We start from the raw sequence: 23772 nt of genomic DNA on the forward strand, positions 1-23772 counted from the left end.
ACGGTGCAGATGGATGTGATGTGACGTGGCGTCATCAGCCCCAAATCCTCGTTAGGCATTCAGAAAGCTGGCCACCGAAATAATTTTTTTCCCCCAGCTTGGCCCCAGTGCTTTCATTCCTAGCCCTCCTGCCTCATTGCCTCTCTCATTTTCCGCCTTGCTCTTGTATCCACCCTCAAATGAGACATAAGCTGAGGGAAGCGAACGTGAGCTGTTGGAGGGTTTGGTCTGCTTGAACCTCCATGGAGATCAGAGCCACAGTCGTTACGCTTCAGCTCAGAGCAACACAAGGAATTCACCACTAAATATATCGTTAAGGTATCTCTCCATGGCCACCGGGTGCCAAAATACACCTGAAGATGCTGCATTTCAGCGAGCCTGGATGCAGATCCTCTCTCCTTCATTATGGCGCGCTTGCGTGTAATCATCCAGGAGATAACGAACGGTGTGGGTTCCTGGTGGGCGAGCGCCAGGTGGAAACTTCTCAATTAAAGCAGAAAAATGTTTCGCTGTTGTCAGTTCGTATCTTGTGGGAAGTCCGGTGGGCTGGAGAAAATGAGCAGCTTTATTAGCGCGCAGGGCTCTCGGTTTGGAGTGTAACGCCTTAGTAACAGCGAAGGCAAAGGGCTCCTCGGGGGGTGAGGCAGCAGCTGCTGAAGTCCAAAGCAGAAACAGGCTTGGAAACCCATCGTGGGCATTTTTCATGCCCGCTGCTTTGACACAAGCCCTTCCATGCATCCCCAGTGTCCTCACCTCGCTCTACGGCTGCTTTCTGCCAACCCGGGGGACCCAGCAGCATTCGGCATTGCTTACCTTCAGGATGCTGCGAGGCAAAGGATCTGGAAAGATGGAAAACTGATTAATTACCGTTGGCAGTAATTACTGGGCATTGAACGCCTTATCCATCCTCTCTCCCGTGGACGTGTCCTGAGGCAGCCTGGGGGTCTCCACACACCGAGGCGGTGACGCTGGGGTCAGCCCTGTGCCCGTAGCTGCCATTGGCAGGTGGAACGCGGAGCGGTGGGGTCTGGATGCGGCCCTGGGGTACGGCCAGCGGCTGGTTACCCCCTAGGACGGCTGCGTGCAGGAGCCCTTCCCATGCCAGCACCTGGGTTTTCCCAGGGAGGACAAGTGTCTTAGAATCATAGAATCACAGAATCTTTAAGGTTGGAAAAGACCTCCAAGATCATCAAGTCCAACTGTCACTTGCCAAAGGTCATGGTGGAAGTCAGTGTCAGAGCAGAGCGTCCCGTGTCAGACTAGGTATAAGGAAGAAGTTTTTTATGCTGAGGGTGGTGAGACACTGGCACAGGTTTCCCAGAGAGGTGGTGGATGCCCCATCCCTGGAAACATTCCAGGTCATGTTGGATGGGGCTCTGAGCAACCTGATCTAAGTTGAAGATGTCCCTGCCTGTGGCAGGGAGCTGGACTAGGTAACCTTTATAGGTCCCTTCCAACCCAAATCTTTCTGTGATTTGATGATTCTGTGTTGGAGCAGAGGGTCCCGTGTTGGGGTGTTGCATTTCCACCCTCATTATACACCTGCCTTCAAGCGAAGCCCTCTCCTCTTTCCCCTGCAGCCAGGAGCAGGATTTTCATTTATCAAATTGTTGTCATCTGTGAAAAATTACCTCCAGGAGAATCAGCAAACCCCTTAGTGAGACCACATTAACTCCGGAGAAAAGCGAACTGTGGAGATGCCGAGGCTGCCAATTGAGAAGGGCATCGCCAGCCGTTTCCGTGGCATTTTGCATGTCCCATTAGCGGGCAGGCAGGCAGGCAGCGCTGGGCAGGGTGTCGTGTTGTACGGTGCAGCCGCGCGATGCTGGAGGAGTTTAGCAACACCTCCACAAATCGAACTCGCCTGGCAGCGCGAGCGGTAATTGGAAAGATTTGTCTTCCTTAAACATCCCGGCTTCAGCAACATTTGGGAGCGTTGGAGCCCACAGCAAGGATCTCAAGGACTTTGTTGTAAGATAGAAATAGCATAAATGCTGGAGACTTTTAAGACAGCTGCTCTAAATCTTCCCCATGCCATTGTCGGCATTAACTATTTCATTATTGCTATTAAAAAATCAGATTCCCTATCAGGAAGACAGAGAGGGAAAAAACTCATCCCTCCCCAGATTCCTCCTTCCAGGCAGGGAAGATGTAGAAGATGACAAGCCCTGAATGCATACCTTTTATTCAGACCCCTGATTTAGTCTTTTTTTTTTTTTTTTTCCTACTAAATCTCTACATCAGGAGCAGGCACATGCTGCTCCTTCAGTAAGTCAGAGCAAAAGGTGGAAAAGCCTGGGAACATCACCCAGAGGACAAAGTCCAGACAGTTATTGGGGTCCTAAATCATGCATTTTATACCATGAAACATAATTAAACGATCCTCCAGCTGGAGAAGAATAAAGATAAAGGGAAGGTTGTTTCATGTCTCCCAGCTCAGAGCAGCCTCTATGTTAGTTATAAGCACTTTTCCCAGAGATAAAAAAAAAAAAGGTGCAGGCTTGCCTTGGTGTGACGGTGGGAGCCGTGCGTTGTCTTTGACGCGGGCTTTGGGGCGAAAGGGATTTATTCGTGGATGGGTTAGAGGCTCGTGGCTTTATTTGTGGCTCTGTTAGTGTTCCCTGCGGCCATGCTCAAATCTATCCCTTCGTCTCCCCCATCCCAGTCTGGAAATAAGAGTATTTACTGGGCTTTGCTTACTGATTTCCTGCCTCTCCAGGTATGCAGCTGCTTAGTGCAAGCGAGGACTTGAGTCTTGGTGCTGGGGCGATAAATCCTGGATCTTTATACCGAGAGCTTTCCAAAAGCACCTTGTCAAAAGCAAACTCTGGCTCTGTGATGGTGCGTGATCTCATTAAATCTCCCTTTAAAATTAGCTGTCAGTCTAAAAAAGGAACAAAATCAGTTTTTCTTCTCCTTCTGTAGTGGCTGAGCCCTCTGATTCCTGCTGAGTGAAACTTTTAAGGTACATTTACCAGTTTGGGAACTGCATCGTTAATGCAGTAACGATGTCGTGCTGGTTTACAGTAGTAGCATCATAAAAGGGACTTTGCACATGTATTGGTTGCGCGTGCTGAGTCAGCAAAAGCAACCCTGCAAAGGCAACGCCAGCAGGAGGTTTCCTCTGTAAAACATGGTGGTTGGGTTATATAGGCCAAGCTGGTTCTTCGTTGTGGACTCGTGCCTGAAGGGAGATGCTTTCTGTCTGAAATCTCAGACCGAAGCGATCGCCTGAAGTTTAAGGGGAGCCAGGACTGAGCTCCTAAAGCAGCTCAGGAGGTGACACAGTAGAAGGCAACACACGATGGACAGCTGCAATTAAAACAAGAGTGTCTTGATGGAGGACGGTGCAAAACCTCCTCTCTGGGTGACTTTCCGTCCACCGTGGCAGTGGTTGTGTCTGAATGCAACGCGAAAGGAGCTCGAGTGGTTTACATGGACGTGCGAGACCAGAGCCGCTGTTTTCTGGGGGTTTCACACTGTTTTACACGGGGAGAGCTGGCCACGGTCCCCGTCGAGCCTTGCAAAGAGAGATGCTCCGGCCTCGCAGGGGAGCGGTTTCCATGGCAATCGCTGAGTCTCATGAATAAGGTTTGTTTTCTCATGAATGGGCAAAACCCTGAGCTGCGCAGGAGCTGGCTCGGGGCACGCTGTGCCGTCACCCTCCAAGACGGGTCCCAAGGGAGGGCAGGACCACCCCGCGCAGGGCAGTGCCCTTCAGCTCCCACTGTTCCTGGCTTTGGAGGGATCTACCTCAATTTTTTCCCATTTCCTGGTTCTTTTGGGTGAGCCTGGTGCTCTAACAAGCCTCTCCGGAGATTGTGTCGTGCACGGTCTTGGGGATGCTGCAGTATCCCCCCATACCCCTGCGCCAGACCATGGCACCAAGGCATGGGCAGACACCCTAGAATTTATATTTCGAAGGGCTGATCCCCTGGAGAAAGACAAATTCCTCCTGGATTTTGCTCCTTTTAATCCCCTTTTTCCAGCTGGGTTTTACAGCATTGTTGCCACATCTCGACAGCATCACCCGAGCCTCTCCCATAACGGATGGATGGGATCAGATGATGTTACTTCCCCAGCTCGGCTGCTCCCCGCTACGCCATTGGCACAGCGCGTTAGAGAAGATGAAAAGTGCACTAAAAATGGCAATTTCTACCAACTTGGCAATAAAAATTTAAGAGGCTTCAATTAAGCAACAGGTTCGAAGATGGAGCAATATTGTTTAATAGGACTCTAGTGTGCCTTGGAGACTCATCCCCTCGTAATGCTTGCATGGGACAGAGAGCATCAGCTACCAGCAACTGCAGTATCAAGAAGTGTAATTACAGAGGCAGGAAAACGGGACTCGGGGTCTGGCAGTGATCATGCTAATGCCTGTATTTCCAAACAGGACGTAGGCAGTGGCATTTGAAAATTGGGAGCAATTAAATAGCATTTCCCATGTTTCCTAACCTTTGCTCAGACCATCTTCTCCTACCTACAGTCTTACCTTACGTCCTCCTGGAAGAACATTCACTCTGATTTCTTTGCGTTTCCCTCAATCCCACACACCCTCCCAGTTGTTTTCCTCTGGTGTATCATCAGACTCTGAATTAATTCAACAACAACAAGCAAAACTGGCAGGCAGCGGTGGCCAGCCACATAGAAAACTTCATTGCACCAGAGCGGTTCAAAGGAGGAGATGTACGGAAACAATTGCATGGCTGTTTTTGTAGGGCAACGGAGTGGTTTTTGCTTGGAAAATAACATTAGGAGTGAATCAGCCTGTTTGTTTGTAAAAAAGATACAAAAGAAAATGGGTTTGGAGACAAGCGATGGCAATGAGTCAGGGTCAGGACCGGTGCATCTGAGCGCGGAGAGGTTGGAGAGGGCTTGCTTAGGAACGAGGTCAGTAAGAGAAGACATCAGGGATGTAGATGCAGTAATGGTCTGGATGCTCCTGCTAACCCTTCACCATATTATATGGATAAGAGGATTTTTTAAAAGAAGGTGGAAAGCTGCTCGTTGAGCACAGGAGAGCTTCAGAGAGTCCAATTCCCACCGTGCACCCCCCAAATTGGGCACCTGTGTAAGAGTTTGGCCAACATAGTCCAACAAGTTCAACCAAGGCATCCTGCACAATGGGGGGGGGGATACTTTTGCTGGCTATATATATGCCAAGGAGGTGACCAGGAGGGAGAGGGTAGAGTCTATTGCAATTTAAGATGGAGTTTGCACATGAGCAAAGGGTCCAGCTCGTTTAGCAGGGTGCTAGAAGCGAGCTGTAGACGGTCAGTGCAGCAAATGCCAGGAGCAGCCGTCCGACGGGTCCTGGGAGCAAACCCAGGATGAGACTTAGAAGGGGCTGCCCTTGACTTTTTGGGGACCCACAGGAGGTTTCAGTAATTTGATTTGCAAAATTATTTGCTAAGAAATGGGGACCTGGAGGAGCCTGGAGCTCCAAATTCAGGTTTTTCTTCTGTTGCCCACTCACCACCAGCACCTGGGGACTCATGGGCTGCGTAACTTGCCCGCGTTCTGCTCAGGGGGACCTTCCATGTGCTGGAAGGGTTAAGCTCTTGTCCTTAAAGACAACTTTTTTGGTACTTGTGTGAAGAGAGCAAATGCGAAGGAACAGCCGTATCACACCCCGCACGGCAAAGGGAGACGTCAAATAGACAACTTCCAGCATCATTAACTGGGAGATGGTGCCAACGAGCTGTGTGTACGCTGAGCTTTTTAAGCATTTTACAAGTGCTAAAGCTGCCTGGGATTGAAATTCTATTAAGTTGATGCTATTTGATGTCTCATTAAAGAACGGTGGTTTCTGGTTATTATTTCATTTGGAGTAAATGCAAACACACTCCATATAGACTTTGCAAGATTCGGGGAGAGGTTTGCATCCCTCCTTACTGATCACTGCCTGAAGCGTGATGGCATCAGGTGAGGACCCACACATGGAGGATGCAGGAGAGGGGCTGAGCCCAGAGCCGAGTCGATGCATGATGCATCCACAAAGCCGGATTCATCACAGAGCCCAGCTGCAAACCAGGCTGAACTACCCCAACTTCGTGCTAGAAACATCTCCACCACGTTTCCACATCTTCCCTCTTGCATAAAATTAAACAGGCAGAAGAAAAAAGCAGAGATACCACTTAAAATAAATTATTAAAAAAAAAAAAAAAAGACCTCTCTGGCTGCAGACAGATGTTGGCAGTTATTGGGAGGCTCGGTGCCAAGAGCAGCGCGCAAAGGGCAGCAACATGGCCAGGAAAAAGGGCTGTGGCAGGGAGGAGGCTGTGCTGAATGGCCCCCACTGCTGCGACCCGCTTGCCCCCCTGTTTGCTGAGAGCAGCCCTTCCGTTCCTTGCACTTCAGGCAAGCAAGAGCCATCCTGCTTTTAAGGAGATGAGTCAATTTGTTCCTTCTCTTTTCGGCGCCTGCCAGTTCGTAACTGATTGTCGTATTCCCTAATAGCCAGGATCAAGAGAATTTAAATAGCATTTCATTAATTAATTAAGTATTAACGATTGTGAAAGCGTGAGGATGCAAGTTTGTCAACCTCAATTAGAGGCTGAAGCTGAATTTCTATAAGCGCGAGACCGCGCGGTGCTGGGGAGGGGTATGTGCAGGCAGCCCTTGGAAAGCTGCCACAGCAGCCGAGCAAAATCAGAGCTCAGCACTACTGTCCTGCAGGAACTGAGGGCAGAACCTGTCCTTGTTGCCTTTACCCCTGCTTTTCCTTTTGCTTTTATGTTTTATTCCCTCCAGCTTCAAATAAAAGTAGCTCGTCTTTGGTGGTAGCAGAGCGGGTTGGAGGAGAGCAGCTCAGCATCCTTGGGCAGCTTCTGCTGGTCCAGCGCCGGAGCCCTCCCACTAACCCCGAATTAGCATCATCACGAAGAGGGGAAAGCGGTTCTCTCAAGAGGAGGAGACGTCTATGTGGCTGCACAGCACCCAGGAGGGGCTGCAGGGGAGAGGAATCAAATCCAATTAGCGTCTCTCCCGTTTACGTTGTTTACATGCAGGATTGCTCCGTCACGCGTGCTCCTGTTTGCTGGCTAGCAAGGCAGGCTTGGCTCCCCGGCGCGCTCTTCCAGGCGATGCTGCGGCCTCGTTAGCATCATAGGCAGGAGATTCAAATGTCAGATGTCTAAATTGAGTTGCTCGGGCAACTCTTCAGGGCTGAGTGCTTCGGATGTAGAGGCTTTGCGTGAGGTTGCAGCCCCGAGAAAGCACACGTTTTGGCGAGGGGGTTAAGGAGGGATGCTCTTATGGATGGGTTCACCATCCCATTAACCCCAGGGCTTGCAGGGCAGTGGGACTCCTGTGCCAATGCGGGGAGGCAGTGGGAGCAGGATGGGGCTGGTCCATGGGGACTGGAGGGAAGAACCTCAGGATCCTGCTCCATTGCACTTCAGGGCAGGAAACCCACCACAGGCTGAGAAGAGTTTGTCCGCTTGGTTTAAGTTTTTCACTGCAAGGTGCACTCTTTCATGGGTAAAACCATACCCGGCTCTGCAGCTGGATAGTTTCCTCTTTGAAGAATAATGGGGAGCATTTCAGAGGATGCAACCCAGCGGTCCTGGCAGTCGCCTTGTCCCTGCGAGCGATGCTGCTGTGGCTCCAAAGACAGACGGTAACAGAGCAGCTGCCTTCGGAGATAATTGGAAATAAAAGGTCAGGACAAGAGTTGACTACATCAGAGACTTTGTAGATTGGTGCCTGCTCAAGAAAACCACCTGGGAAAGGCAAAGAGAACTTTCCTGGGACCAAATTTCCTTTGGATTTTGAGGCAGGATCTGGGAAGTGTGGCTCCCCTATTCTCTGCAGAGCCTGGTCCCTAATGATGTGCCTTCTCCCACCGGTGAGGTCCCGCATCCGTATCTGGCTGCTGATCAGTCGAGAGTTTGCTTCTGATTACAAATTACAAAGCATGAGGGAAGCAATGAGTCTTTCAAGCTGTAATTACCATGGAGGCTCCACGTAATGGCCCTTGATGAGCCCCTTGGAGAGAGAAGAGTTCACTCAAGGGAGGGATGGTCCAACCTGCCAGCCCAGGGAGGTTTGTCTCTAAAATCTTGTCTGTAAAGAAGCAGCACAGATTTGCCTGTCAGACTTCAAATGAACCCTTGCTGCAGTGCTGATTCCTACCGAGCGACGGAGGGGGAAGCACGTGGATTCCCAGCGCCAGTCCCCCAGGTGTGGGAGATGCTTTGGTTACGGCCGCCGCATCCCGGGGCTCTGCTCGGAGGCACGGCCAGCAGCAAGAAATCCTGCGCTGTGTTATGGAGACGTGAGAGGTAGGGAGTGATATAAAACAAGGCAGGTGCCTGTGTCACACCCCACAGGGCTCTGCTCCATGGCCAGGAGTTTCACTGGGGAAATTTCCTTTAAAAAGTAAAAATTGGAGCTTCCCCGGAGTCTCCTGTCGGTCCCAGACACGACGTGCTTTTCTCCAAAACAGGGAAAGCATTTATATTGCAGAGCAAAAAAACCTCCACGGGTGGTAAATGTGCCAAGAGGCTTTTTCTGCTCTTAAGTATCTGCGATTCGGAGAGTGATGGGGAGAGAGAAAGTCTTGGCATGTGGCTGGGGAGATGTGTTGCACCTATTGCTGCGTTTTTAGGAAGCCAGAGAAAAGTGAATTGCACTCGCATGCTTGCATTGCACACTTGTGCAAGTGTGTGTGTGGCAAGGCAACAACTCCCCAAGGAACGCCGTGCTTTTGGGGAGATGCAAACCAGCTTTGCTTCACGGTACGGAGGTAGTCGATGCTCATGGTCCTGGTTACAAAAGAGCCATAACTCTGTTAATGAAGTTGCATTGAATAAGGTTTCATTAATCATTCAGCCCGTGCACCTCCTGCAGACGCGGTGCCAGTTTGTGAGCGCCGTGGCTGAAATCCAACACTGGCTGAGCAAAAAAAGTGTGTAAGCTAAATATCTGATCACAACTCCATCGTTTTCTGATCCCGTCACCTACATTCAGAATAAAATTTAAAGGGCTTAAAAGATTTGTGTGTAGCTGTGCTTGGAAGAGAGCTGATTCCATCTGAGACCGCGATTATTTATTCTCCTTTATCATACAACGTGCAACATATGGGCCCCTTTCTCCACCGTGGATGACTAAATGATGGCATCTGGTACTCTATTATATTGCAAGTGTAAAGCAAATGAGAAAAGATCCCTTTCAAACAGCACTTTGCTATTGTCACACAGATGCTCTTGATATTTTCATTCCAAGGTGCTGCTGTGCTGACTTTCAAAACTATCCCATTCAGAGCCAGGCTTGTTTCTTGGAGGATGCCGAGATTGCTGGAAACTGGGTTGTTTTTTTTTTTCCCTTAATGCCTCAGCTGGTCCCCGCAGATGGGATCCCTCCGTCACCTGCTGCATCTTCACACCCGTTGTGGATATTGTCTGCTCTTCAGATCAGACCTGCTGAGCACAGAGCTGGGTGTGTGTCGCTCCGAGCAGCTGAATAGCTCTCGCTGCTGTTGCTTTTCAAAGCAGCTTGAGTAGCAGCATGGATTGAGGCAGATTTGGGGGATGCCAGAGCTCATTCATGTCCCTCAGCGAGCGGCTCGGGCACCCATGGGCGATGCTGGCTCCGGCACGCGTAGCATCCTGTCTCTCTGCATGTGCAGACCAGGACGCGGAGGCGCTGAGCAGACCACACAGATCTGCTGTGGCTGAACATCACTGAAAAGTTTTCTGTCTCATTGGCACTTGAGACCAGGGACGATGCTCAGAGGAGCAGGGGAAGGGCGTTGGTGATTCCCTGCTTCACCAGCTGGTGGAGGATCCAGAACCAAAAAAGGGACACCCTGCACCCTTGTGCAGGCAGGGTCTGAGCTTTTCTGAGGTCTGTCCTTGGGGTCATGCAAGGGAAGACCTTGAACTACCATGAACATCATGGGGAGGACCCGTGGCTTGTCTGGGAGATGGGTAAGCCACAGGGCTGCCATGGCCATGGTTCCAGCTGGTCCTGTAAAACCTGCATTGGCCTGTTAGAGACAGAAGTTACTGGAATAAAGCAAGCACCTGTGGATTCCTGGATGGGAACTGTTCCTGGCAAAATTGTTCCTAGAGAAGGAATTTCTTTGGCTAGGCTGAGTTGAGAGCTTGTCCATCCCCAGAGGGCAGGATCACCCTCTCTGACGCCTGGTATCTTCCCCAAACTCTCCTTTAGCCTCCAGGTTTCATGCCCCTCCAAGGCAGACTGTTGCCATACCCAGCTGTCCTCACCACAAGACACGTTCATCCCAACTTCTCATCTTTCTCTTCCTGGCTGCAATTTAAGCCTATTATGGGTTTTTAACTACCGAGTGGTTCATAAGTCAAAGCCACGGGGAGATTTCCCAGCACCCCAGCCTTGCAAGCTGGTGCACAAGGGGAACATCTCCAAGGATGCTTTGGAGAGCTGGAGCTCTGCTCTTGCAGGAGATCTCCCGGGGAAGACCTAGAACAGAGTGTGGGCTCCAAATGCCTCATGCTGTGGTAGTTTTGTTGTAGTTACCCCAGGTCTATGCCTGAAGGATTCATGGGGTTGTTATTTATCCAACAGCATCGGCAATGTGCCTCCACTTTGTGGGTCATCTCTTTTCTCCTCCCTTTCCCACCCATGTGCAGAAAAGACCGAAAACAAGCACCGTAGAACCTTGCCAGTAGGTCCCAGGCTCATAGTCCATCAACATATGTTTACATATTTATTTTAGGATGTGATTAATGTTACTACAGTTTTTAAAAGAATGTTTTTGTTCTGCCAACGTGCTTTGCCAGCACAAAACGTTCTGTGTTTGGAGCAAAGCAGAGCAAATTGGATGCTGCTTTAAAACGCAAAGAAGGAGGGGTTAGGGGAATGCTATTTTCTGCTCTCTAGCAAAGAGTAGTGCAGAGCATTTAGCAAAGATAAACAGGGAAAGCTGCCAAGCTGCAGACAGAAGGGTAACAAGGTGGATTTGGCTGTGGGGGCCAGAGAGTGACTGTTTTTCCTCCAGCTTGTTCTCTGCATTAAGGTTGCTGTGGTAGATTGTGGAGTCCTGTTTATCTTATCTTTGCATTTGTGTTAAATAAAGCGGGAACAGCAGAAGGGTTTGCATTGCACTAGCGCTGACTAGAGCAACTTATGAGCCTCACATGAGGTGGTGTGCAAATGGGGGAGAAGAAGACAGGTTCCTCATCATCACGGGGTGCCAGGAGAGCGGATAATGTGTTTCTGGCTCTGCAGGGCTCTATCTGATCATGGGTGTTGGAAAAGGACATGAATGACTTGTCTGCCTTCTCCGAGGCTGCAGTGAGGTACTGCTCTGCAGCCCGGCACCATTTCCCATGGTAGCCCTGCTCCATGCCATCCCTCCATGGGGAGGATGAAGGTTTGGAGGCTCCTTATGGCACTGGTACGCCCTTTCCTTGGCATTTTTCACCAGCAGCAATCTCTGGTTGCTGAACTGTTTTCCGTCCTTTCCATGTGCTTCCCAAGTCCCTGGCCCTCTCTGAGGGTTGTGATCTGCTGATTTTTTATCAATGAGAGAACTGCCTGAAGAGGGGAACAGTGCAAATGTGGCAGCTTTGCTCACACCAGAGCGTTCACAGCCATTGCCGGGATCTCACTGCCATCCCTTTCTGCTCCTCAATGTCACCAGCGCTGTCTGCATTGTCCCCATGAGTGGCACGTAGTAGCACAGCCTGGAGATTAGAGTAAGCCAGAGAGATGGGAGCTGTCGACGTACCAGTGGCAACAACTGCATGTTTGCTCTCACCAAAGTCGGAGATGATTTGCAGGTCGGACCCTCCCCTTCAGTCACTGCATGGTCAGGATTTTCCCAATAGTGCAAGAAATACCACAGAGCTGGTCTTGAAGAACCTCTGGTGCTGCGCGTCTCCAATGCACCATCCTGCTGTAGCTCTGCTCCCAGAGATGCTGGGTTGGAGGAATGCAGGAGAGCAGCTGTGGAGCAGAAGACCTTGCTGAAGGCTCTCACTTGGCAAAAATCATGCTGTGACCTTTCCTTGCAACAGCACTGCTTGGTCCCCTCCTTAAAAACATCATTGAAATTGTGCTCTGGGGGCTCCTCTATGGCAAGAGGCGGGAGATGATGCTGTGCTCCACTCCTCGCTGCTGACCCCCAGCATCCCCTGACATCCTGCTCCTCCCTCTCTTGCAGCTGACGTACCTGCCTCCGCCGTGGGGTGAATGTCGCTCGTCGGATATGGGCTTAGACTTCTTTCCCGTTTACAGTATCACGGCTTGCAGGATCGACTGCGAGACCCGGTATATTGTGGAAAACTGCAACTGCAAGATGGTTCACATGCCAGGTCAGTGTGCTGGGGGATGCAAGGACCCCCTCCCACCACCCAGCTGGGGTTATTAAGGGTTAACGAGCTGGAAAGGGACCAGGGATTAAAGGAGCTGGGAATACCTTTCCCTAAGTAAAGAAGGATCCTAATAGCCTTTGCAAAATGCCCTGAAATAGGAGCAAAATGTGGCAGAGGGACATGGGTCTGATTTCCCTCTTTTTAGCCCCAATTAACACCCCTGGGTGCTATTTCCAGCAGCCCCCTCCTCAGTTTGCAAGAAAAGGCCCCGCGGGGCAGGCAGAGGTGGGGTAGACGCTGCAATACCTCTACTGCACATCCCCAGCCTGGGTGCACTTTGCTAAAGGGAGGTTCTTGCGGTCCCCGTGGAGAGCCCAGCAGTCCCCAACTCCCTCGTAGCAATGGTAGCTGATGCCCACTGATGGATGTGTCCTTTCCATGCAGGAGATGCTCCCTTCTGTACCCCGGAGCAGTATAAGGAATGCGCAGAGCCTGCGCTCGGTGAGTACCAGCAGATACCCCTGGGTACCATGGGTGTCCCAAGCTGAACAGACCTCCAGCAGCCTGCGTCCTCCTGACTGGCTGGACTGGTATGATCTAGAGCAGCTGCAACATGGTGATGGGTTTTGATGAGACCCAACTTGTTGCGAAGACCTGGCTGCACCCTGGGAAAAAGTTTCTTCTGGGACCATGGGGCTCTGTCAGTGCAGAAACCCTCAGGATAACAGGCACCCCAGGATATATAGGAGGGGAGCACCTCTGGGTCTGGGTTTGTGAGGGAGGGACCTGTGCTAGGTCTGGATTTAGGAGACTCCCAGGGCTGAGTGCTGTTTGCAGGATCAGACACGTGGGAGGAAGGGGTGGCATGTTACCAGCATGGAATGAACTACAATCACCGCGTGTCCCCTGAGCGTAGCCTCCAGCAAAAGGCCTCTCTCCAAGATGGTAGGGATGGCTGTGCAATGAAGTGGGAGATAAATGACTGGGACTGGATTTCCTGCAGCTCTTCTGAGATCTGACTGCTTGGCCCCTCTGTGGGTGGCATGACCTCTGCTCCCACGTCTGCTGTGTGTTCCTGACTCCATGAGATCTAACTCTGTGACCTTCTCCAGGTTTACTTGCTGAAAAAGACAGCAATTACTGCATCTGCAGGACACCCTGTAACCTGACCAGGTACAACAAAGAGCTCTCCATGGTCAAGATCCCCAGCAAGACTTCAGCCAAGTACCTGGAGAAGAAGTTCAACAAGTCAGAAAAATATATCTCGTGAGTGTTGCAGAAAACAGATCTCTCTTGCTTTATGGGGGGAATCATAGAATCATAGAATGGTTTGGGTTGGAAGGGACCTCAAAGATCATCTAGTTCCAACCCCCTGCCATGGGCAGGGACACCCTCCACTAGACAGAAAGTGTCTGTAAAACCCCGTTGGCAGTTTAAACCAGCCCATGCTAAGACCAGACCTTGCCAATGTGTCCATCACTAAACAGAGGTATGTCCTCCAGAAGGGTTTAGGATGAAACCCCTGAAGAGATGAGGTGTAGGTTGCTTTCATCTCAGTAGACGTGTTTCAGGACAACTGTATAGTCCTTCCCTGGCCTTTTCTCCATGAGCATATCCCATACCCACCAAAAAAGAAGTGCAAAACCTCCTCTTGTTTTGACAGGGAAGCCCAGGCTTGCTGGCCCTGTCTGAGATGTGGCTGCTGTCTACCTAAGTCTGGGCTGTGGACCTCAGGCAGCTGCCCTGGGCCCATTATTGCCTTGTGGAAGCAGCGAGAGTTATTCCATACTAAGCATGCTTGGGACTCTTGCTGTGATCATTAAAGTGAGATCCAGAGCTCAGATCCTGAGAGATCTTGGGGAAACATTTTCCAGCTTCTGCTAAGGCTGCCAGAGTCCTAATGGTGCCCTATGGTCTTGGTCTCCAGGAGGTCCAAGTGTCTGTGGGTTGCTGAGGACCCCAGAAAGAGAACAGTCAGGACAGAGAAGGGAATAAAGCCCCAAAGTCCCATTTTTTTTCTCTTGTCCCAAAGCACACAAGGCCGCTGGTGGCTGATGGGCTGATGCTGTTGTCCTTTTTCTACAGAGAGAATATTCTTGTGCTGGACATATTTTTTGAAGCACTCAACTATGAGACAATTGAGCAGAAGAAAGCCTATGAAGTGGCAGCCTTACTTGGTAAGGAGAGATCAGGGGTGCAGTTTGGAGTCTCTGTGAGCCTGTGCAGGAGTCCATGTGTGTTTATGGGACAGACAGATGCCACGAGTGGGTGCACACCTTATGCGCATTGCCTTGAAAATCCCAGCAAGGTCCAGACACCTTTCTGGCCAGCACGCTTTCAATCCCCTCTTTTATTTTCCTTCCAAACCAAGCCGTCCCAGGAATGCCCCAGGGACCACAGCTAGTCCATGTGTGAAAGCTTAACGTGAGCTGCTTCGTCTCTGCTTGCTGCCAGGGCCCTATTTGGAAATCCCAGAGCCGAGCGGGTGATGGATGCTCTCTGCAGTGCCCCCTGTGCTGGAAAGGCAGTGTGTGGAGGAGGACAGCTCTTAAAACCATCTCCCCATCACCTCTTACATCCTCCAAATCCATCCTCATTCCAGCCAGGCCAGCCGGGACCCTTAGCTCTTTGCCTTTGGATGGTGCCCCATGGCTTGATGGAGAAGGTGGAGGAGTTGTTGGGTTGCTCAGCCTCAAACCAGGTCAAGCTTTGTGGGTGTCAGCTACAGATTTGGGTGCTGGTACCCAGTGGGTTTGGGGGTGGAGGTGTTCAGTCAGGAGAAGCAAGCGTGCTCGGTGCCCATGCTCAGCCTTGCATATCCCTCCTGTGTGCCTCCCCGAATTCCCAAATCCCTCCTGGGATGCAGGAAGCAATCAGCACCTTGGTTTGAAAGCTGGCGCTGGGCAATTCCGCAGGATCAGAAGCTGTGAGCCTGCCCTGAGATGGGGACACTGTGGGGAGCAGAGCACCCCACATCTCATTGGGTGCCCACACCACCCTGCAGTGGTAGATCTGCAAAGCGTACATGTTGTGACCCCTTCTGCACCGGTTTTGGGTTCCCCAAGAGTTCTACAGTGAGGAAGAGGAGGCTGGTGATGAAGCCTCTTTGACACAAGCCTCCTTATTTGCATGATGTTGCAGGACCGTCATTCCCAGGGTACTGCTGGCTTCGGGCAGAGTCTCATCTTCCCCCAGTCCTCAGCCCCTTTTCAGCCAGCACTTTGCCCCCAAGCCCCTTTCTTCCTCTTTCCTCTGTCTCATGGACACCTCCAGCAAAGGTCCCATAGCCCCTCCACCTGCGGGCGCCTTTCCTCCGAGCAGCGACACAGTTGAACCATGAGCTATTTGCAGCAAAATCCATGAGGTTTGTCTTCCCCGAAGCACACGGTTTGGCATAGCACGGCATCTCGTGTCAGCAGTTACCTTCCCAGCAGATTCCTGGAAGTCTCCTCTCCCCATGGTGCCTCCTTCACAGCCCTTCCCCAGTCCTGGGGGACTCAAGCAGAGTCAGCCTTGAGATGCCCCCCTAAAAAAGCAGCCCGTCTCCCTTCCCTCTCTTTGGGAGGTTGGAGTTTTTTCTCAGCTCCAGAGGACGTTACCTAATTCTTTGCCAGCATCTTTTTCCTTCCCCTGCTTGGTTTGGGAATTGGGCTTTGGGATTCCTGGGATGAAACCTGCTGTCTAACTGACAGATGGCTTCCTCGGATGCCAGCGCGCGGTGCAGCGTCCTCATTAAGCTTCCAGCTGATGGCCTCGCTCGCAGGAGAAATGCCATCGATCTGCCCTGCCCCAGCCAGAGTGCTGGCATCCTGGTCTGATGGCACAACGTACTTTGGTGGCCGGCAACGTCCTTCCCAGGATGTTTTTCATGCTGTTAGAACTGTTGGTGTTTCTGGGGGTGACCCCTTGCATTTCCCCGCTCTTCGGGGATGGTGGCACCCAGGGCAGCTGCAGTGCGGTTGCACGGGTGCCTCTAGGAACATTTACCCCCGGGGTAAAAACCACCTGTGTGTTATTCTCTCTCCTAGGTGACATTGGAGGCCAGATGGGGCTATTTATCGGTGCTAGCATCCTCACTATACTAGAGCTCTTCGATTATATATATGAGGTAAGACCCTCGCCCTTTGCCTTATTCCTCTGGCGGGGTGTGGGTTTGCCAGCCTTGATTTCAGCCTGGGGTGGTCCTGGACCAGGACCCTCCATGCCCAATGTGCCCACGTGGATAATTAATGCTATAATTAATTCTAATTAATGCTACCATATAATTAATGCTCTATGATAGTGCTGTATAGTAGGTCATGGCTATGTAGTATGGTGCGAGGTCCCTGCATCAGCAGGGGCTCTCCATGTCGGAGGGCTGGCATGCAGCCGCGGCTTGCCATAGCCAGGTTCGCTTGGCACCCTGCCTCTGCTAACGAGGTTTGCTTCTCGCTTGGGCTAATTAAGCACCACCTTCATGTGGCTGTGCTGCTTCCTAGCCTGGATCTTGCACCGCCCACGGTGCGGTGGCTCCAGGATGCTGGCTAGGGACCTGCCGCTGCAACCCTCCTGTCCCCGTCCCCATCCCCAGTTGGGCTTCTCCCAGCAGCGCACCGTTATCATCTTCTCATAAAAACTCCTTTAATTAATGCCTGAGTCCCAATTCAGGCATCAGGCGGGAGAAGCAGCGAGGCCAGACCTTTTACCACTGCCGGGGGGTGGAAAAACCCCAGTCCCTGTTATCTGCTGTCTGCAGCTCTGCCAGCAGCCCTGGAGCAAGGAGCTTTCTAGGAAGCACTGGGACGAGCTCGAGCGTGGGGCCGTGGCTCTGCAGTAGCCAAGAGCAGCTGCTCCGGAGAAAAGTGCAAGCCCTCTTTAATGGGAATTATTGCAATAAGCAGTCCGGAGGGGACGTTGCTTTCTGGCAGCCCTCCCTCCTCCTGCCCTCCAGCAGCAGAATTACGACCCTTGTATATTTATAATCTCTTTTTGACTAAGCAAGTTCCCCCGGTGAACGCTGATGTCTCAGCTCAGCATCTCCCAGGGGATTTTCGGATTTTCTATGCCATGGTGCCAGCACAGGCCCCGGTGATCCTACACTGTCACAGCCTGCCTGCGGGCATCATCCCTCCAGCATCCTCTACTGCTGCCCCTGCAAGCACAGAGGCAGATTCGAGCTGCTTTCTGCACCCTCCTGCCATTTGGACTTTCTCCACCCCATTTTTTTTTTCACCTAAATGGGCCATGGTCCAAAATAACCCTCCCTGGAGCATCTTCCCTGCCAGTCACTGATTTTCCTTCCCAGTCTTCATCGCCACATTGCAAAAGACTTGGTGTTGGGGGTCAGGCTCATGATTTTGGCTTAGAAAAGGGGAAATTGAGGCAGGGAGAGGAGCTGCAGCTGGATGCAAGCCACCAAGGAGCAACCTGTTGGCACCAAGATGACCCCAGGGACCTGAACACGCACGTGTGTGTCCTGTTTTATAGCAGGAATGAATGAGTTTATGGCTTGGGATGGTTTTGAGGAGGATGCAAACACCTATGGAGACAGGCAGTTCCCAGCCAATTTGGCACATCCCAGCCCAAGGTCCTTTGCCCTTGTCCCTGGGAAGGTGCCTCCTGCTAATTCAGCTCATCTACTCATTACCTGGTGATTTTAACGCAATGGCTTTGGGCCTCCTGCACCTAAATATGCAATACCTTAGAATCTTCAGAAAAACGAACTTACCCTGGTGTTACTCAGTTGTGCCTTAGGGCGAAATGCCTGCAGCTATGGCGATTTTGTAAGTCACAGTCCTGCTCTAAATATGGAAACACATTCCTTGGTACAGAAGCAATTTCAAAACTGCCGTATTCTTCTTGTTTTAGCAATGATCACCTAAGAACTGGCTTAGTAAACTAGATCTAGACCTCAGTAGACCTTTCCCAGATACTGCATGCAGACCCAGAACTTCCTGGCCCTTTTTATTACGTCTTGATGGATTTTTCTTCCACAAATGCCTCTGATTGCTTTTTGAGCTTTTAAGAAGCTTTTGGCATCCACCATATCTTGCAGTAATGATTTCCCCAGTTGGATTTGGGATAGGAAAAACATAGTCCAGCGCTCTCATAGCCCTGTCTCAGCCCCGTATTGTGATCGGACTGGAAAGTTTTAATCTCACGAGATATTGCAGTCAGGGGTCGTTCGTGGCCGTTGCGTTAATGTCTGCCAAGCCAGGTGGGTGCACAGGGATGTCAGGCAACCACGGTCTAAGCTCTAAGCTCGCTGGGGCATCTTGAAAAATGTCTTAATGTTATTAAAGTTGGGATGCTGGCTTTACGTTTTAAGACAGTCACTCCCCATCACAGTCCCTTCTGGGCAGCTGTTAGCACTTGGTGGCATTATTCTGCAATAAAATATATTGAAAATTACAAGCATAAAGCTCATAATGGCTTCAGAGTGCAAACAAAACCTGCGCCTCAGTTTGTATCTCAGGTTGAATGCACACAATATTTCATTAAAATCGCCTATTCCTGGCTTTCTTGGGGTTCTTTCATAAGACGGCAATAAGAAACCTCACAAAATTTGGATTTTTTTCTTCTCTGTTTTACCCCTTTGTTTAACATCTGCTTATAAAACTTGGCAAATAGTTTCCTCTCGCTGTTTTTTTTTGTTGTGGTTTGGTTTTTTTCTTCTTTTTTTTTTCTTTTTTTTGTTGTTTTTGGGCAAACATGGCTTAAGAGAGCATCCCGTCTCCTTGGAGAGGCTCCCTGCACACACCTGGGGATGCAGCAGCAGGTTCACTCTGTGCAGGAGTCATCCTTGTGGTCACTCATGACAGATATCTAACCCACACCAGACAGGAAGAAGAGGAATAAAATGGCTTGAATGATGCCTAATCTACATGATTCATCTAATCTACTCAGGGTTATACCAAGGGGGAGTTCAATGCACTTAAAATTCATTGTGTTTTCACCCAAAGCATCTGTAAAGTCTTTGAGATTGCCAGCAAACGGCTACAACTCTTGTTTTCCAGTGGCTTAGCCCAAATTGGATGAAATATTGACCCTAGAGATGGGGTTTTTTTACATCGTTTGCTCAGTGCAATCCTCCTCCCCAGGGCAGAGTTGTGCTCCCAGGCTCATCGGGGTCCTGAATCCCCACCACATGTCACTGCCCGCCGGCCAACATCCACCTTGCTTCCTTAGGAACTGACCCAATTTTTCATGGTTTTAGCTTCCTTCCCCCACACCCCCAGTGGAAGATTTTCAGAAAAACACTCACTTCTCAGCCTTTCTGGGATTTCCCTTGAAAATACATTCTCCAGCAGCAGCGGCTGCCAAGGAAATAATGTGGCTGTGAAGGGAAATGGCACTCACATCGCTGACATCTTTCAATAAACCCCCAAATATCTTCAAAAAAATAGAGTTTTGGGGTTTTTTTTTCCCATGTGAAGAATTATTTTTTGACACATGGGCTGATTTTCTTGGAAAGGTTGTCTCCTTCTCTATATCCTTTGGAAGGTGTCCTCCCAAATGGGCGCATCCCCTGGGGCTGTGCCCCCAGCCCCGTTGGGGGAGGCTGCCCATGCAGGCAGGGCAGATGCCTTGCCTGTTCCTGCCCACCTTAACCCAACCTCCCTCTTTTGCAGCTGATCAAGGAGAAATTATTAGACCTACTCGGAAAGGAGGAAGAGGAAGGGAGCCATGATGAAAATGTGGTAAGGAGCCCCATTGGGAGAGAGGAGGAAATTTCCCTGCAGTCGGCTCTGTAGGCAGGCAAAGTTGCTCGATATGGATGCAGCGTTCAGCCCTGACTTATTTCCAAAGGATCGATGCTATGGCTTGGCCAAAGAAAGGAGATAGTGGTTGGGGAGGGACAGGGAGCATCCAGCAGCCCCAGGGTAACCCTGTCCCCGGCTCTCCGTCCGCAGAGCACGTGCGACCCCATGCCAAATCATTCGGAAACCATCAGCCACACTGTGAACGTGCCACTGCAGGCCACCCTGGGAACGCTGGAGGAGATCGCCTGCTGACACCGTCCGACCGCTCCACAGTGCCAACACCTAAGGAAGGAAAACTGCACAGGAAAGCAGGGACCGAGCTCAGGTTTGCAACGGGGGCAAAAAAAAAAAAAAAGTAAAAAAATATTAAAAAAAAAAGGAAGAAAATTGCTATGCATTAAAAAAAATAAATATATATATATTATATATATACTCTGCCAAAACCAAGCGAGAGGCGCCTTGGACTTGACTTGTGTTGTCTTTTCCTTGTGGGGGGGTTGTCTTCAAGATGTGAAGGCAGCAGCTCATTTTTGAACTGTACAAAACAAAGAGACCACCACCACCACCTCCAAAACCAAAACCGAAGCCCCGCCATTTCACATACTGCCAAATGTATAAAGCACTTGCATGCCAGTTCTTTTTATGGCAATATATTCCTATCTGTCTTTATAAGCTCTGTTCCTCTTTACAGTCTCTGATTTTCACTACAAGAAGGAACTCGCGGGCCCAGCCATCCCCTGAAATCACCATTACTAACGTCGTAGGCTGAATTAGAATAAAGAAACAAAAAGTCGCAGCTCTTGGATTCTTCTTACGTTCTTGTCCTTCGTGTCAGTCTGTGATGAATCTTAAGCTAAGCTGGGTCCCCCGAGGCCAGGCCACCGCCAGGGCTCCTCAGCGCTACCAGTCACCCCAAGGTGAGCATCCCTGGAGAGGGGCCGGACCGGGTGGCTCTCGGTGGATCGTGTCCCCCGGCTGCTGTGTCGTGCTTCTCCGTCTGCAGTGCCTGGATAGTCCATCTGCGGCAGGTGGGCACGGGGCAGTGGGTTTCTTTATTATTTTTTATTTTTTTTATTTTTAATTTTTTTAACTTTTTTTCCCATTAATGGATTCTGTGCTTTCTCCTCGTTCTCATGACTGATATTAAAGCTGGTCTTGTGGAAATGGCCGGGCTGTATCATTTCTGCCTTGCCTCACACCCCGAGCTGGAGCCCCTGGTGCAGCCTCAGCACGGGATGAGGAGCAGACACCAGGACCGGCCCATCCCGGGGGCTGCCCAGGGCTGTTCCTCACCCCTCGCCCACCCCTTTACTCCTTCCACCACATCTTCACATACCTCCTGATGGGGTAGGCATGATGCCCTGGCCATACTCAGCTTCTGGTGCTCAGCCACATCCCTGTCTGCTCCATGATGCTGGGGCCAGCTCTGGTGTTGTGCACTGTGGTCATCTCTTGGAATCGCATTAGCAACCAGGAGTTTAAATTGAACTGGGTCAATATGATGCTGCTTTGCTCCAATAAAGAGAGAAGTAAAGTTTCCTGGAGCTCCAAACCCTCCTGGTTTTGTAGCCTGGAGGAATGGGAGCAGGATGCGATGTGTGTGTTTATATCTCTGCTAGCTCATGGCTGGTACTGCTGAATGGCCAATGACCTTCACCAGCATGGTGGCCACAGCAGGGAGAATCACAGCAGGGTTGTGAAAATGTTTTGGGAGAGCTGATGGAGTCCCAAACCCCAGGAGGGCATTAAACCAGCCACGGGGAGTGGAGGTCAGCCCAGATTTACCCACAGGGGATGCTGCAGATGGGAGGTGTGTTGGGGTCTGCAGCCAGCTGAGGGACTGAGGACATCCCTTTGCCCCGGAGAAGGTGCAGATGTGTCCTGCAAGCCTTTCTCGAGTTTCCGTGTTCATGCACAGAAACACTTTCCTTTGGGACAAATCGTGCTCCTGCCTAGAGCATGGTGCAAAGGGCTTCCAGTCCATTGCTTGTTCTGGATTAGACCATCTTCCAAGGGCTATGTCAAGCAAGCAACTGGCCAAAGGTGCTCAGCGTGGGTCTGTCCTGGGCCACCTAAATCAACGAGAGCTTCCCTGTGCTTGGACAGAAGTCCCAGCTAGGCAGGTCCTGTCACTGCAAAGCCCAAGTCACGTCCCCCCCCATCCCATGCCACCAGCCTGAGCCCCACTGTCCTCCCCACCACGACAGCAGAGCCCTGGAGTGATGCTCCCACATCTGCCACTGCAGTTGCCCCAAATAACGTCTGCAAAGCGGCACGTTGGCAGGGCAGCTGCAGCAATGGCTCTTTCCATGCAGCAATCTCTGTGCCTTGGAGATGCCCTGCATCTTTCCCCTGGTTGGAACCGTCTTGGTTCTGCTTCCTGCTTTCGGCATGGCTTTGGCTTATTGCATGTTAAGAGATCCTTGCTGAGGCAAGAACAAGGGGCAGGATTGCAGTCCAGCCTTTCGGCGTGCTCACTGCCAAGGGGAGGCTGAAGCTCTACTCTTCCCTTCTCCAGCACTTGCTCACCAAGCCCCAGAAGCTGCTTTGAGGGTGACCCAACTGCACAGACACAGCACAAGCCATCCAAAACTGCCCATGCAGCCATCACAGCAGCTCACACCATGAGCAGCAATGCAATGTGTTGTAACACAGCCCTGTTCCAGCACCAAAGGCTGGAGCACATCCCAGGCTCAACCTCCCAAGCGGTGTTCATGGTCTCCCCAAGCCCACAGGACATGGTTCTTGGCTTTTCCTCCAGCAACTGGGTTGGGGTCTTCACTGGCTGCTGCAAAGCTGTTACCTGCTTAGTAGGGTCCTCCTTCAATTAAACATGAGCTGTGGCACCAAGAAGCTACATAACATATCCCAGAGGCTATTTAGCTGCAATCTCCTCCTCCTTGCCTTGGTCTACAGTAGAAGGTAGTCTGTAGGTCTTCAGCGGTTTTCTCCCTTAGGCAAAAATTAAACAGGTAAGGCTCCCAACAAAATACCCAGTCTGTGGGCTTGTACACCCAAAAAAAATCTTTGTCAAGCAAGGAGGCAGGCAGAGTCTTTTCAGACATCAGGGAGCAGCAGATGGGTTTCAATCTGATCCTCTCCAGGCTGGCAGAGAAGTACTTAGAGGATGTGTGTCCTCCAAAAGGTTAAGGGTGACAGTGACTCCGAGTCATTTCCATGCATATAAATTTCCCCACTTGGCAATTTATTAAATCTCCATTAAGAAATTTTGGTAAAGAGTCACTGGAAGTCTTTGCTGAAGCTTGATGAGGTAGGACACCGCAGGGGTGCCCAGAGGTATTGTGAAGAGTTTTGCAAATGCCACCTATAGAGGAAAGCCACTTGAATGGGGAGGCTGGTACAGGGATGGGTGCTCTGATTGCTCCTGAAGAGCACACTCTCCAAGGGACTTGCTGAAGAGCTCATTTGTGTTACTAGTTTTCATTATCTCCTGAGGCTTGGATGCTGGCCACATGTTCATTAACCATGGGATGCCCAGCAGCCATCAGCACTTGTTACCACAAGTGCTCATCGACAGCCTGGCTGCAAAAGCTGCAGAGCTGCCAAGCTCTGTCTCCCATTGCCAAACCTCTGTGCCAGCCTGATCCCTGTAGTCCGTTCTGGACCAGTGGAGGTAATTAGTGCCAGCCCTGGTTCGAGGTGACTCAGTGCAACATCTTGAGGCCCTTAGCCATGCCCATGACACTGAACCACCCATCAAAGCCCAG

At 50.8% G+C, this 23772-nt stretch overlaps 1 protein-coding gene across 3 annotated transcripts in view; it reads left to right on the top strand.

The window, feature by feature from the left end:
* Nucleotides 1-21197, top strand: part of ASIC2 (acid sensing ion channel subunit 2) — a 510703-nt gene extending 489506 nt beyond the window's left edge. For 2 of the 3 annotated variants that reach the window (XM_054801831.1, XM_054801832.1), the window contains exons 4-10: nucleotides 12152-12302; nucleotides 12747-12803; nucleotides 13415-13568; nucleotides 14388-14479; nucleotides 16331-16410; nucleotides 19913-19981; nucleotides 20195-20422. In XM_054801831.1, coding sequence (XP_054657806.1) covers nucleotides 12152-12302; nucleotides 12747-12803; nucleotides 13415-13568; nucleotides 14388-14479; nucleotides 16331-16410; nucleotides 19913-19981; nucleotides 20195-20296 — 705 coding nt within the window. In that variant the 3' untranslated portion in view covers nucleotides 20297-20422. Of the gene's footprint in view, nucleotides 1-12151; nucleotides 12303-12746; nucleotides 12804-13414; nucleotides 13569-14387; nucleotides 14480-16330; nucleotides 16411-19912; nucleotides 19982-20194; nucleotides 20423-20735 lie in introns of those variants that run through there. The other variant, XR_008573929.1, reaches the window with a different exon arrangement.
* Nucleotides 21198-23772: the final 2575 nt, after the last annotated feature.

The sequence above is a fragment of the Grus americana genome, chromosome 22, assembly GCF_028858705.1.
Source record: "Grus americana isolate bGruAme1 chromosome 22, bGruAme1.mat, whole genome shotgun sequence".
In the NCBI taxonomy this organism is placed as follows: domain Eukaryota; kingdom Metazoa; phylum Chordata; class Aves; order Gruiformes; family Gruidae; genus Grus; species Grus americana.